The sequence below is a fragment of the Meleagris gallopavo genome, chromosome 22, assembly GCF_000146605.3.
Source record: "Meleagris gallopavo isolate NT-WF06-2002-E0010 breed Aviagen turkey brand Nicholas breeding stock chromosome 22, Turkey_5.1, whole genome shotgun sequence".
In the NCBI taxonomy this organism is placed as follows: Eukaryota; Metazoa; Chordata; class Aves; order Galliformes; family Phasianidae; genus Meleagris; species Meleagris gallopavo.
In genome coordinates, this window is record NC_015032.2 from 4,358,835 (window position 1) to 4,373,950 (window position 15,116).

The 15,116-nt window shown below is 46.3% G+C and overlaps 1 protein-coding gene across 2 annotated transcripts in view; it reads left to right on the forward strand.

The window, feature by feature from the left end:
• Positions 1-15,044, forward strand: part of PPP1R16B (protein phosphatase 1 regulatory subunit 16B) — a 48,963-nt gene extending 33,919 nt beyond the window's left edge. For both annotated transcript variants that reach the window (XM_010722325.3, XM_010722326.3), the window contains exons 3-11: positions 652-722; positions 2,858-3,003; positions 3,978-4,081; positions 4,365-4,489; positions 6,017-6,142; positions 6,483-6,558; positions 7,614-7,743; positions 8,285-8,453; positions 9,400-15,044. In XM_010722325.3, the coding sequence (XP_010720627.1) occupies positions 652-722; positions 2,858-3,003; positions 3,978-4,081; positions 4,365-4,489; positions 6,017-6,142; positions 6,483-6,558; positions 7,614-7,743; positions 8,285-8,453; positions 9,400-9,921 (1,469 nt within the window). In that variant the 3' untranslated portion in view covers positions 9,922-15,044. The remainder of the gene's footprint in view (positions 1-651; positions 723-2,857; positions 3,004-3,977; positions 4,082-4,364; positions 4,490-6,016; positions 6,143-6,482; positions 6,559-7,613; positions 7,744-8,284; positions 8,454-9,399) is intronic.
• Positions 15,045-15,116: the final 72 nt, after the last annotated feature.

The window sequence follows — 15,116 nt, forward strand, 5'->3', positions numbered from 1 at the left end:
CCCGACCTGTCAGTGGAGTTGAATTTGAAGAGTTCCTGCTGTTGCTGTCAGATTGCTTCCTCTGCCTTATTGCTATTACCCCCATGCAAGAGCTGCACTTCAGAGCAAACTTTGTCTCTTACCTAAGGGCTAATGGCTTTTTATGTGCTTCCAAAATTTGCATTTTAATGGAATAAATCTTATCCTTTCCCCCCACAGCAGCAATCAAAAAGTTAAGCCTCTGGCATGCTTTCCTCAAATACCCAACCACTCATGCAGAGAGTCCAGAGCAACCCTGGTGTATTTTAATGTGCAAGGGCCCATGAGTGCATTGGGCGCCTTGTACCAACCAGGCTGATGGCTTCTGGAGGCAGTACCTCATCCTCCCACAGTGAGATCTCTCTCGTGGTTGAAACCCAGACCCTTAGGCTCTCTGACCATCTCAGAGCCCTTGCAGTGTGCTCTGTGTGCAGTTGCAAAGCAAAAGATGAAAACGTAAATTGTTCTGCACACCCACATGGAAATGGGAGCTGTCATAAAGCCTCCTTTGGATGGAGGCTGGGCAGAAAGCTGTGTGCTGCTGCTCTCTGCTGGATGGAGCCAGCAGGGTGCCCAGGGCTGCTGAGGGAGCGGGTGCCTGCTCTGACCTTGCTCTCCTCTTTCTCTTTGCAGTGTGCTACCTGCTGAAGAGCAACATCAGCCCTGACCTGTGCAACGAGGACGGACTGACCGCGCTGCACCAGGTGAGGCTGCAGGATGGAGTGTTCCCAGGCGTTGTTGCTTGTTCAGAGCTGGGTCGCTTCGCCACGCTGCTCTGGGCAGTGGGCTGAGATCCAACACGTTAACTCACATTGGTAGACTATTGACCGTTGCTTTGGAATGGGCTTAGATAAATGATGGAAGAGGTGTCAGAGGAGCCCCCACAGCTCTCTGTAGGCTCAGGGACGTGAGCTGGTTTGTGTGAGAGGGCCACAGCTGGTGGCAGTAAAGCACAGGGCTATCATCCTGCTGCAAGTCTGCATCCTTCCTCGCAGCCTTCCTGCCATGAGGGTTTGTTCTGCCTGTGATCCTTGGGGCACAGAACTAGAGCCTCAGTGTCATCAATTTTAAATCTCTCAAAACACATTCAAAAAGACAAGTCTTTAGAGAGGAGTCATTGATTTGTTCTGCGTAGGGTGTGCAAATGAGATGTGCAGAGTTTCTGCACTGGCTTCTATTTCTAGTCCAAAAGGTTTTCAGTGCACACCTACCTAAGTCACATCTACCTACTGCATATTCATAGCATTATGTAAATACAAGGGTACATAACATATTTGAACGTTCTGCACTAATGTCTTTGGTTGTTTGGGGAGGTGTCCCGCTCCTCGCTTTATCCATGTTTGGGCACAAGGACACCCAGTCCCTTCTGCTGTTTTGGACTTGTGCCTCATCTCAAGGATGTCTGTCCTTGTTTCTTATTCATGGCAATCTTGGATCTTTGAAGAGAATCATTCCATCTCAGAAAGATTGTTTTTTTCTAAGTAAGCGGGACATCTGGAACTTAAAGCAGAGCTGCAACCTTGAGCAGAATAGCTCAGCCAGACAAAAATGTTGAATAGTTAGCTCTGAAGCCATCATCGGGACAGTCCCCACTGTGACATGGGGCTGTGCCTGGAAGCCACCACCTCACCCAAAGCAATGGTGTAGCTCTGGAATGTGACTTTTCTCCATTTAAAAATCCTGCTGACTTGGGGTTTTCATCTGTTCTGCACGTTGCTTTCTGTCCTCAGAGCTGGATGGATGTTGACCTGAAAAGGCTAGCTGGCTCCTAGGTGGCACCCAGAGGTGTCCCACCGCTGGCTCCTGAAGCCCTGAAGTGCTTTGTCTACTAAAGGATCAATTTTGGTAAAGGTTCATTTGGTGATCAAGGTGGGAGCTTTGCCTTCACAAGAATTAATTGAATCCCTGAGCAGGGAGAAGCTGCCAAATGATCACAAATGCCCATTACCAGTGGCTTCCAGGAAAGGATGCAGCGTATGCTTCTGTGATAACTTGGCTGCTTGACAGGCATGATTTTAGCCTTGCTTTCTCATATAAATAGTAAACAGAAATAGAAATACACACAGGGTGCTTGTCGCTGCCGAGATGCTTGCTGTGGGTGTAGATCAGCCCCTGGCAGCCTTGTGCTGCAGTGTGTGGGTCTGCAGCAATGCACAGCCAACAAGCAGGCTTTCTGCACAAGGACAAATCTTGTTCTAGTGTCTCATAGGCACATTCATGTCACAAAGTGAGCACGAGGTGGATCAAAGCAAATTCCACCTTTCCCAGAGGAAGACAGTCAGGGCCCTTCTTGCAGGTTGCCTATGGGCTATGATGTGAATGCATTGAGTCTTCTAGGAAAGATGTCCCATAGAGCCCTTCATAGTTCTGGGAATCAGCTTGTGTATCTTCAGATAACATTGGTGGGAAGCATGAACTGCTTATGAGCTGCTCATCATATGCCACTGTGAGGGATTTTCCCTAAGAAAAGGGAATGTCAGCTTGTCAGCTCATCCCTTGGTATGTGGCCATACTGGTTACCTTGAATTTCTGCTGTGTTTGCTCTTGAATACGGAAGCCCCTGAGGAGCAGCTGTATATATATGTGCTGTTGTTCCCGCACTGCTTCAGCTCCAAACAAGGTCCTGTAGAACATCAGTGACCTTCAGTCCATCCATCACAGGTGTTCTGCACAGTGTCTTTCTGACCTGGGTGTGCTAAATGTGATGTTGGAGATGCTTGTTGCCAAACACTGCAGCATAGAGTAGGTCCTTGTGTCCAGGTACAACTGAGCAGATATGAGCCCTCTTCTTCCCAAAGTAAAAAAACAAACCAAGCTGTTTACATCTCTCCCTCAACAGTGCTGCATAGACAACTATGAAGAGATTGTTAAGCTCCTCCTCAGCCATGGGGCCAATGTCAATGCCAAGGACAACGAGCTGTGGACTCCCCTGCATGCAGCAGCCACTTGTGGTCACATCAACCTGGTGAAGATCCTCATCCAGCAGTAGGTGGCTTGTTATGTCTGTCCCTTTTGGCAAGTCTGATTTCACCCACAGCTTCTGTTGGTGGAATCTGGGACTGTTTGGGACCTCTTGGAGGTAGTAACTGCCTGCTCCCAGATTGTTGATGAGAACCCTTCCTTCATTGGGGAAGAGGAGGAGGAAGAGCAGGAGGGTTGAGGAAACACGGTAAAACCCCAGTTGGCTTGACTCAGTTTTGTGAAGCTTTTGGGACTGAACTGAAATTGGCCAAATTTGGGGTAAAAAAGAAAAAGGACCTGGAATCTAAATGCAGGTGGATACTCTTTCCATAACTGTCCAAATAGATCGGAGGTCAACTAAGGACCACTTAATAGATAATTAAAATGATGTGGTTCAGAGGGTGCTGGAAATTTTCTACCCTGTGGTGTAGAGTTGATACAGAGGCTTAGGGAATTGCTTTTGGAAAATCAGAAAAATAAACCTGGCACTGGGTGATTTTTCTACATTTTTTTTGTTTTTGCCAACGGTCCTTTGGTTAGATGGAAGGCTCCCTCTGCCATTCAGCCCTTGTCTTTTACAGCTTATCTATTCCTTGTGAACTTTTCATTCAAGGACTGCCAGATGCCCAGGTAACAAGCACCTGGTAATTGCTTGGCATGGTTATCCAGAAACTCAGCAAATAAATCCATTCTGTCACTGAGAAGCTGGTGGTGTGTTTGGTGCCAGGAGAAGAGCGAGGACCAGGAGCTGCTCAGTGCCTCACGTACCCCCAGGCCATGAAGGAGGTGCTGCCCTTCATCCACATTTAGAATTTGTCTTCCCCATCTGTAGTTCCTTGGCTTTGTTTTAAATCTTTCTTCACTGACATAAAGGTTGGGGCCATTTGTGCAGCTAACAAAAACCAGCCAGGGTTTAGTAAGTGTTTATCTCAGTGTTTGGCACTGCCAGCTCTCGGATGTCCGGGGTCATTTCTGTTAACGCCTCCTTCCCCTCGCAGCGGAGCAGACCTGCTGGCAGTGAACGCGGATGGCAACATGCCCTATGACCTCTGTGAGGATGAGCCAACCCTGGATGTCATTGAGACGTGCATGGCCTATCAGGGTAAGGAGATTGAGAACACAGAAGTGGGCCAATGTAGCACTAAAAATTACCTTCTCAGCTCTTGTTTGGCCCCTCAAGAAAAGCAGAAAGCTGTGCCTGGCATAGATTTCTGGCACTTGCCTCTGTTTAGTTTCCCTGATTCCTAAATAATGACGATGGTGAAGTCCCTTCACCTCTGAAAAGGACGTGAGGCCGTGCCAGCCAGCCAGGAGTCATGAATACAGTTTTACTCAACCACTGAAGACAAAGACCCTTCCCAACTCTTTAACTGGAATTTTAACAGGAATTACACAGGAAAAGATCAATGAGATGCGAGCCGCCCCAGAGCAGGTCATGATCTGTGACATTCATGACATACTTGCGACTGGCCAGGACCTGAACAGGACTGATGCTCAAGGTGCCACGCTGGTGAGTGAAACTGCATGGCTTCATCTCACCTTCCTGCAGTCTGTGGGCGATGAAACCTGCCCTGTGGCAGGCAGTTGTACAGCAGCAACGCAGACAGGTCGCTGAGAGGAGCAAGGAAGCTGTTTGGATTGTTCTCTCTGTTTTGGTCTTGACATGTAGGATAAACGAGTACAGCTCACGAGCAGAGCCAACACAGCTTAGTGCCTATCCCTGCACTTTTTGGAACAAGTTATCTATCATTAGCTATAAATAGGAGGGGGAATGGCTGTTTTTGAGGGTGAATAGTGATAGGACAAAGGGGAATGGTTTTAAACTGAGACAGGGGAATTTTAGGTTACATATTAGGAGGAAGTTTTTCACATAGAGGGAGGTGATGCACTGAAACAGGTTGCCCTAGAAGGTTGTGGATGCCCCATCCCTGCAGGCATTCAAGGCTAGGCTGGATGTGGCTCTGGGCAGCCTGGTCTGCTGGTTGGTGACCTGCACATAGCAGGGGGTTGAAACTGGATGATCACTGTGGTCTTTTTCAACCCAACCCTTTCTATGATTTTATGATTCAAGCCCCCATTTGCTTGTCTGACTGCTTCTGAGTGTTAACTGACTCCTTGTTAAGCCACATGACCTCTACAGGACCCAGTGCCATAAAATTTATGTAAAAATCAACTGAACGGTCAGAAAGCATTAGAATTTTTTTCCAGATGAGTGTTTAGCTTCCTGTGGTGGAATCCATGTGGGAAAAGCTTGAAAAGAAGCTTTTGTGCTTCTTGTCAGTACAGCTGAAAAAGAATGAGCTCTGAGTAGAGTTGGTGCCTTCAGAACAGTGCCCAGGTCAGTGCTGTGCTGAGAAAGGCAGCAGCAGGCAGCAATTGTGAAGACTTTCAGCGGCACAAAGTGTGATGGAACATGGGAGTCTATTATCGATGTCTTCAGAGCGACGGGTGTAGCTGGAGGCTGGGATCTGAAAAAGTCAGATTCCTTTAACTTAAAGTAGCCACAGATGTAAATGTTTCTGATTTTCAAATGGTGAAAGCAATCAGAAGAGATTGGAAGTGCACTCGCACAAAGGGAGCGCTGACTAAAGCAAGCTGGGCAGTTGGTCAGCAAATCGCATCTATGGCCCTTGGTGGGGAAGAGGTTTGCTGGCATGGAGAGTGCAGAATTCACAGCAGATGATGATGTTCCCCATTGCAGGTTTGCATTTTGATGGTGCTGTTTGCTTACAGACTGGGAAGCACTTAGGAGACCTTGATTTAAAATAGAAAACAGTATACTTTTAACCCGTATATGTAAGTGATCTTAAGCACTTGCCTTTCCAAACAGAACTACATGCAGGTAGCGCTAAGTTTCAGTCGTGGGAAAAAGATGCTTTTGACCTGATGGAAATGTTTCTGCAAAATTTAAAATGTGCTGTCTGTGTAAATTTAGACTCAGATGCTATACAAAAATTCCACTGAAATTTTCTGTAAAAAAAAAACAACCCATTCATGATCCTTGCAGGTGGCTCATGCTCTCTTCCTTGTCTCCTAGCTGCACATAGCCGCAGCCAATGGTTATCTGCATGCAGCTGAAGTCCTTCTTGACCAGGGGGCAAGCCTGGATGTGAAGGACTGGGATGGCTGGGAACCTCTTCATGCTGCAGCTTTCTGGGGACAGGTAAGGATTTTGATGCAAATGTCAGGTATGAGGGTGACATTGCTTTCTGCCTGGACAGACTGTGGAGCGCTCTGCCAATGGGAGCAATCTGTGGTAGGACTGAGCTTGCTGCACGGTGGCAGATGATAGCCCTGGAGCTCCAGAAAGAACCTCTTGCTGAGAAAGGTTGGGAGAGTATGTCTGTGTGGTTGAATGGTGGGAACTATGTTTAACATTGTATACATACCAGAATAATTTGAGGCGAGTTGAGTATGCATGCCGTTGCCTCTTTTTAGTTTTGAGGCAGAAAAAAGATTCCCTCAAATACTTCTGTCAATTGGCTTTCTTTCCCTTCCTTTAGATGCAGATGGCTGAGTTACTCGTGTCCCATGGGGCTAGCCTGAGTGCCAGGACATCTTTGGATGAGATGCCAATAGGTGAGTTTACTAAGATTAAAAAAGCAGATCAAAGTTATTAAGAAAAGTGCTCAGAAGCTCTTTGCTTTAAGCTTACCGGGGCTTCAGATGGTGCTTTCAAAAGCATTAGCTTTTCATTTTTCAGATGTCTAGAATCAAAGCTGGGGGACTAAAGATTTAAAGAGTCTGATTCATTATTTCTGAAAATAGTTCCTCCTACTCATAAAAAAAAAAGAAAAAAAAGAAAAATTAATTTCTTGAGCTTTGAGTTTTTATCTTTTTTGCGCTCATGTCATCCTACTATTCCTGTGCTTTGGAGTCTACCCACTCCTTCATTGTGGTGTTGGATGTGCCCCACAGCAGCAGGGTTTGGAGTACCGCTTCTGAAACTGTTGAGTGCAGCCCTAAAACTGACATGTCTCCACCTCTGCCTTGATGCAATGAAGTGTGGCAACCTGTTGAAGCTGGAGAAGAAAAACACACACAATTCCTGGAATGGATTGGAAGTAGAAGTGCCAAAGTGCTAGCACCTGGCCAAGTGTATTATAATCTTATGCCGTGTTTTCTTTTGCCAAAAGGTTTTCTGAGTCTTAACTGAAAAATCCATGTGTTCTCATTTTGAAGGATAGAAGTTCTTGTCTCTTCCCTGACCTGCTCTGCTTTTGTCTATTCTCCTTAATTTTGGAGACTTAAGTAAAAAGCTGCACTCAGGGGAGGTACGGTCTGATAATTAGGGAAATTTATTTTCCTTCCACTTGAAGCTTTGAGACACTGCTTGATGTCTCTTTCACCCATTCACAGGAAAAGGCACAGCCTGCTACCAGAGTTAGGATGAAGCCTGTCTGAATAGCTGGATCGTTGCAAAGCTGAGCTACAGAGCTCTTGCTTTCTGATTCCACTTCGGTGTCCAAACCATTGTCCCTACCACCGTTTGTTTGGAGACATTTTGCTTAAATTTCCCTCCTTCCTCTGAGCATTTGGAGTTTTATTTACTAGGAAGGCATAATCGTTAACATGGTGTTAACGGCACCACATTTGAATGCTCTAACTCGTGGCTTGGTTTACGTGTCCCTTAGATCTGTGTGAGGAGGAGGAATTCAAAGTATTACTTCTGGAGTTGAAACACAAGCACGATGTGATAATGAAGTCTCAGATGAGGCATAAATCCTCCCTGAGCCGAAGAACCTCCAGCACTGGCAGCCGGGGGTGAGTGGCCAAGATGTTATCTTCAGACACCGTTTGCAAACGTCTTTATAAGATGTTCTCTAGACATCAAAGCAGTCCTGCTGACCACAGAACTCCCTAAACAGCCCCTGGGCCTTTGCCCTCTGTATTTACTGCACTGGTTGCAGAGCAGATCCATTAGATGAAGTGTGTGAGATCACAGAACCATTAACGTTGGAGAAGACCACTGTGATCACCAAGTCCAACCCCAATCCATCCCGCCATGCACACTAACCATGTTTCTCAGTGCCACGTCTCCATGGTTCTTGAAAACCTCTCACTTTATCTTTTCTTGAAAATCACTCACCTTTGCAGTATTACTTTAAAACTCTTTAAAATTCCTCCCACCTTTAATATCCACACAAGTGCCTTTGTCTGCTTTGCGTGGGTGCCAGGAAACTAAACTCACGTTACATTCCAGTGGGAGATGCTAGGAAACATGAGGAGAGGCTGAGAAGGGCTACAGGATGAGGAACTTGCATGCCCTGCTCACAGCTCTGTGCTCCTTCCCCCTGCCCAACAGGAAGGTGGTAAGGAGGGCCAGCCTCTCCGACCGGACAAACCTCTACAGGAAGGAGTGCGAGAAAGAGGCCATCGTGTGGCAGCAGCTGGGGGCAGCAGAAGAAGGAAGGAACTCGGGTCTCATTGGAGAAATTGGAGAGACTCGGTCTGACCAGGAGAACACAGACCCCGTAAGGAATCTCTTCTGTCTTAAGGAGTCACAGCAGAGGAGGGCGGGTAATGCTGCTCCTGGGATGGGAGGTGGCTGAAAAAATCCTAAGCCCTATCTGTCAGATTTAAACAAAAGACCAAATTTAGTTTAAACTGGAATATCCCACTCCAGTGGAAAGGCTGCTCTGGATTTACAGTGGCATAGAGAAGTTCAAAATATGGCCCCAGTGAACCAGAGTGTCCAGAAGAAACAGAAGTCTATTGTGACATACGCATTTCTCCTTAGAGTAACAAACTGGTAATCACAGAAGAACTGCTATCTTGCTTTGCAGTTATTTAATTTTAGTTCAGTTATTATTGTGCTATATTAACATGTGTGTCTCTCAGTCCATATATATATTTTTTTGAGTCCTTCCATGCAGACATAGAATTAGAATCATAGAATTGTTTCCCTTCAGTTGGAAGGGACATTTAAAGGCCATCTAGTCTGGCTCCCTGCAGTGAACAGAAACACCCACATCTCCATCAGTGCTCAGAGCCACATCCCTTGGCCTTGGGTGTCTCCAGGGACAGGGCACCCACCATCTCGCTGGGCAACCTGTGCTCACTACCCTCATTGTAAGAAACTTTTCCTTATAACCTGTCTAAATCTCTCTTTTTTAAGTTTTAAAGCACTTTTCCTTATCCTATCATAGCAGACCCTACTAATGAGTCTGTCCCCTTTCTTACAGCCCCACTTAGATACTGAAAAGCCAGAATCAGGTCTCTCTAGAGCTGCCTTTTCATTTCTGTGTTCCTGGCTGGGGCTCCTGGCAGTTTAGAGTTGGTGGGTGAATTCAGTGGTTTTGCTGCACTACCTCTGGATGAAAGAGTGAGTGTGAGCTGGTTTAGGAAGTTATCACAGGGATGACCTGTATGATGGAGAACAGGGGGCAGATGTTCTTCTTTAATGTCTTGTTGTTGCAGAATTCACTGCTGGAGAGCTCTTCCCTCTTTCCGGAGTTAGCAAACAAAAGCACCCAGTGTGACTCTGAAATCCCCCTCCAGAATGGACTCATGGCCTCTGCCAGCACTTACCCATACACCTTCTCCAACGGGGATGTGTGGAGCATGCACGCCGACCCTGATGGTAACCCAGGCCACGTGCTGCCCTATGGCAGCCCTGCGCTCCCCGACGCGCAGCAGTTTTGGGGTGCCTACAAGGAGCAGGGCCACCAGACGCTCTCTGAACTGAAGCGGCAGCGGGCTGCAGCCAAGCTCCTCAACCACCCCTTCCTCAGCACTCACTTTGGCAGTGGTGCGGGGGGAGTCGCCGAGAACGGGGGCGAGGCCAAGTCGCACCTCATTGCATCCAGGACTTCTCCGTACAGCTCCAATGGGACCTCAGTGTATTACACAGTGTCCAGTGGGGAGCCGCCCCTCTTGAAATTCAAAGCTCCCATGGAGGAAATGGAAGAGAAGGTGCATGGGTGCTGCAGGATTTCCTAGTTCCACCTTTACTCACCTCGGAGGAAACGAGAAGGGAGTGGGCTGTAGGATCTATCGCCACGGCCAGGTTGTTTGCATTCCAAGGGGAGAATCTGGTTATGGACATCCTGACTGAGGCAGTCTCCTTCATCTTGAGTTGTACTTTACCCTGCTAGCTACTTCCATTGAAGTCAAGTGAGTAATGCAGGTGGAGCAAGGCTCTCAGGAGAGGAAGGGATACGCATCAATATAATTTAAAAAAAAAAAAGATGCCTACGTCTTTCTCCCTGGGTAAGAAGGTGTGGTGCACTGTCTCCCCATCCTTGGGAAGTCAGGGGATAGCTTGGAAAGAAGAAGTGATCTGAATTAAAATCTTTGCATCTGAGCCTCTTGCTGCTGCAAGCAACCGAGCTTCCTGTGGGTAACAGTTCAGACCTGAATTTTCACTCTTAAGTGATGCACGTTTCTGCAGGGAGAGGTCAGCCCTACGGGATGTTTGCAAGTGGACAGAGCTGTTTTCCGTGCATCTGGATCCTGCATCTACAGGGGCTGAGCAACAAGCAAGTGTAGATACTACATGTAGATACTATACTTGCAGTAGGAAGTTTGCAGGGTGTCTCCTTGCAGTGACAGCTCACCATCAGAAACTGCGTGCTGGCTGGGTCTTGTTCTGCTCATCGAAACTCACGCTGCAGACTGCATCAGGTTTAAAGCAGAACTCTTCCTGGAGCAGGCGTCACTCAGCAGGCTTTACAACTGACGTTGCAATAAGGGGCCCTGGCAATAGAATTTTACTGCAATAAAATACTGACAAAGGTCTATATTGGGATAAGTAATTTAAAACACTTATTTGTACTATTTAGACTTCAATTTGTTTAAAACTGAAAGGACTTTTGCTGATCTCACTTTCCTATTGATTGTTTGTTTACTCTCTGTATCTCTGTGCTCAGCACAGATACTTGGGGCTGTGTGCTTTGTGTTCTGACTTTTCTGGATTTCCAGAACCACAGGGCTTGGGAGCGGCGAAGAGGAAGGGCTTGCCTACACTAATCCAGAAAAGCCTGAAAGCATTTCTAATCTCTGTAGGTGTTACCTTGTGTTAACCTAAAGTCTTTGGCTGATGAGTAACTTAAATCATTGCTTTGGTAGTTGAACATTGCAGCGGGACAGGAAACTTTTTTGCCTTTATTTCTAGCTTCCATGCTGAAGTCATCAGCATCCATCAGAACAAGGCTTGAGTGCCTCTGTATGTCAGGGAGTCAGCATGCAGCACTTAGCGAAGCCTCTGCTGCAGGGAGGTGGGCACATCAACACTGGTGTTTGAATGCAGTTTATGTTAATTCAGACACACATGAGAAACTCCTGTGTGGTATGACGTGCAGTTTTGGTATTGGCTTCTCCAGCAAGTGAAAGTTTCGGCATACCTTGTGGGGGTGAAGGAAAAATGGCCACAGTTGAGCTAACGAGTTCCATCCGCAGGAGCAGTTGTTTGTAAACGTTCAACCCTCTTTCTGCACAGAGGAGCTATTGCACACATCAGTGTTTGCCTGCATGACTATGAGTAGCCTTGAGCAGCTGAAATCCCGAGTTGAGCACAGCCTGTCTGGGTCTCTGTAAGCCAGCAGTGGATTGAATCCTGCTTGCAGAGGTGCTGTTGTGCTTCAGCCAAGCAACAGAGAATGCATCTTCCACCCATCAGCCTTTTAGCTGCAGTTGTTAGACATCAGTGTAACATTCCTCCCCTCCACAGCTTTAGGAGCAAACTGGAAAATTGCAGCAGTTGGTCTGACATCTTTTTTTCTTTCTTTTTTCTTTTTTTTTTTTTTGTAACTTCCATTCAGTTAAAGGCAAAGGGATTCTTTGTATGTTTGAAACAGAGAAGTTGGGCTTTTTCTAACACAGCACCAGGCAGCTTGCACTGCTGAGCTCCTCTGTGACTGGAACACATCATATAAGACCAGGAAATACTTCTTGTGCTTAACTTCAAGGGAAAATAAAAGCCACTCTCTGGTAGAAAGAGGGTAATTTGGTAACTGGGCAGACTTTTCAGCATCTGTGTTTCATTAACAGTGGGTCTTCTGATCAGCTAGAGAAAATCCATCTGAGATGGTATCGAGTGTAGCTGCGTGTCACTGTATGGGGGAAGATGATCCTTCAGGTGCCTCTGCTCTCGCATGGTGCTGGGGATTGTCTCCTCACATCCATCCCCCTGAGAATTCTGGACTGTGTACAAATTTTTGGTGCTGCTACTCACTAGGTGCAAAATACATGGTGCAAATTCAGCCCAGCTGATGCCTTCCTTCGTTGTTGGGCCATTCTCCTTCTCAGAGCAGTTTTGTACTATCGAGTGTATTGAATCCTCTGTAACTCCATGCAAATGAAAAGGAGGTGCTTGAATGCAGCGGTGCAAAGTAGTTTGAAGTTTGCTTTCTCTGAGAGCTGCTGATAAATAGAAGCTGTAGGAAGCCAGTCCATTTTAGACCAATAGATTTTAGTTAATTGCTATTTCACTCTGTTTATATGTGAAACCCCGGGAATTCTTAATTCTAACTGTGATCTTGAGCAAACCAGCAATTGATTTACTGTCAGGAGAAAGATGCTACAGGTTCTAGATTATTCATCATCCCTTTAATTAGGCTTTGTGTTGTGGCCAATTGTAAAATTGGCCATAATAAACTCTTCCAGCATTACCACTGCAAGGTAACATGCTCACTGAAGTCTGGTGCTGTCTGGTTGGATGGAATCAGTTCTCATTTAGATGGCACAGTCAGTATTGAAAAATGCTCCAGGATTTGTTTCTTAGCCACGTCTTTATCTTCCTCTGGCTTTGGGCTGAAGTTGCATCAGGGTAGGATTTGGGAGGACTGTGGAACAGTGACCTAAGGTAGATAAGCACCTTTGTGTCAGTGACATTCTGGATGTAACAGTCAGTGCCTGCGGAGCACTGGCAAATAAGCTCAGGGAAGGCTGACAGTTCTGCCTGCAGAGCTGCTGGTTGTAGGTCTGGGATGAGTGATTGTGTAAAACGGGTATTCAGCCTGCTTCTGGCAGCGTGTTTTGGAGAGGCTGACTTTGGGGGGGATTAATAAACGTGCAGAAGTTCTTATATGTGCATTGTAGGAGCTCACCTCTAGGAGCAGGGCTCTTAATAGTAAAACTTAGCAGTGTTGTAACTGTAGTGCTTTCTGTATCTGTGTTTGAATAAAGGCTATCCTAGTGCAATGGTCTGAAGTACATAGCAGAAGGCGCTTTGGCTAATTCACTAGATCTTCGTTTTGCTAAAAAGCCGTGGACGCTATGAATTGTGTTGATTGGCATATCAAGCACTCGGCTTATGAGAGGAAGATATAGAGGTTTTACACTATAATCAGTGACTCTAGGTTCAATAATGCTCTAAATACAGATTCAAGGTCAGATCAGAGTCACACTTTCATCAACAGTAGCCTAAGGTTGTGGTGGTTCATGAAGGCCACGCAAAGATCTGAGGAGTGCAGTGCTGGCCTGCTGTAGGTGGAGCTGCATAAGGGAATGACCTCCCTACTTGCAGAATCTTCCTTGCTTTCTACGTTGAAATACTTAACTGCAAAAAAAGTGTCTCTCAAAATAGCATCTCTGTTTTACTACGCTCAACTGAGGAAGTCCCAGCAATGAAATGTCAGATAAGGGCTTAAGCACTATTGCTGGGATCTGTGTGACTTCAGGCCTGGATCTGTGCTTGGCATACCCAGTGATGTGATTTTAGCTCAGTGTCACTTCTGTGGTGCTCTGGAATCCTACAACCCTCTGTTCAGCCAAGAAAGGACTCCAGCTGGTGGGATGCTGTAGCAGATGTGGTTGGGCACCAGAGGCTGAGGAACTCCTGGTAGGGAAGGAGCAGAGCATGGCAGGGCAGTGGCAATAAGGAATCGGTGCAATCCGTGGCAGAGGCAGTGAATTCTCTGGTGCACTGAGCAAGGTCTTATTTCATGGGGTTGCAGATGAAAGCACTTATGATCTCTCAGCTGGCTTTACAAGTTTTGTTTGGTGTGCTTTTAGTTTAATCTTGGACCTCTGGTTATCCAAATCTTGCACACTGAAACGTAGCTGGCAGTACCCTGAAATAAGAATAACTTAACTGAGAAAGCAACAGCACTGGTCTGTGGTGAGCCGTGGATTAACTGTCGTGCATCTGCTGGAAGATGTCCTCCCTGTGTCTGGGTATTTCTGTGCCTTATATTTGCTAAAATTACTCTGTTGTTGGTCTCTGGAATGCTTGCAGTGACTGTGTGGTGCTGTTTGCTATTGCAAGGGAAAGCAGTTCAGAGCCAGATATTGAAGCTTTTGTTTATTTGTTTCTCCCATGATCACTTCATAATACCCAGAATGAAAATGATCAGGATAATTTAACAAATCTTTTTGACCTCTTTCAGTATAGCAGCTCTCCCTAGGCAGAATCCAACACGTGCTCAGAGTGCTGTTAATATCTGGAGTTTTGTTTTCTTTCTCTGTGGCCGTACAGCAGAACCGGTTGTTCTTTGGCTGTGTTCATCCTGCCCAAACAGGCACTGGGCTGCAGTCCCCCCGCATCATCCGGGTACCGCTGGGCTCTTCAGGCAACGTCTGACCCAGAACATCACGCTGCATTCCAGCTGTGGTGGAGGAGACAACGCTCGAGGAGCGTGTTCTGACCTCACCAACACACTGACCTCCACCGGGAGAGAGATACGGGTTTTACAGCAGTGCAAAAGCAGCCTTGGCACTGCAGCACAGGGCGCCTTCTGCAATAACCCTCACCCCATCCACCCGCTGCAGAGCGTACAGACCCAGCCGACCAGGTGTACTTTATGTGAGAAGAAGAACGTGAGGACTGTATATTGTATTAGCAGCTTTGTGTATAAAATGGCATTTTGGCAATCAGAGTCTAATATATTTAAAACTTTTTTTTTTAAAGGATATTTGATATTGTATGGAGCTGACTTTATTGTTACTGTAAGTATGAAGAGATGGTTTCTTAACGTGTTGAAGCAACGCATAAAATCTTAAATTTTATGTAAAACTCATGCCAAAAGGGTATGTCTGACAGTATTAGCACTGACCTGCGTCTTTAATAGAGATTGAATTTTTTAATTTAAAAACATATATATATTAAATTTCTTTTAATAACACAGAAAGTGCCGCTGGTTCTTGTGGGCTTCGCAGCTGAGTGCTGTGACGAATGAAGGGCGGGGCGAGGCGGG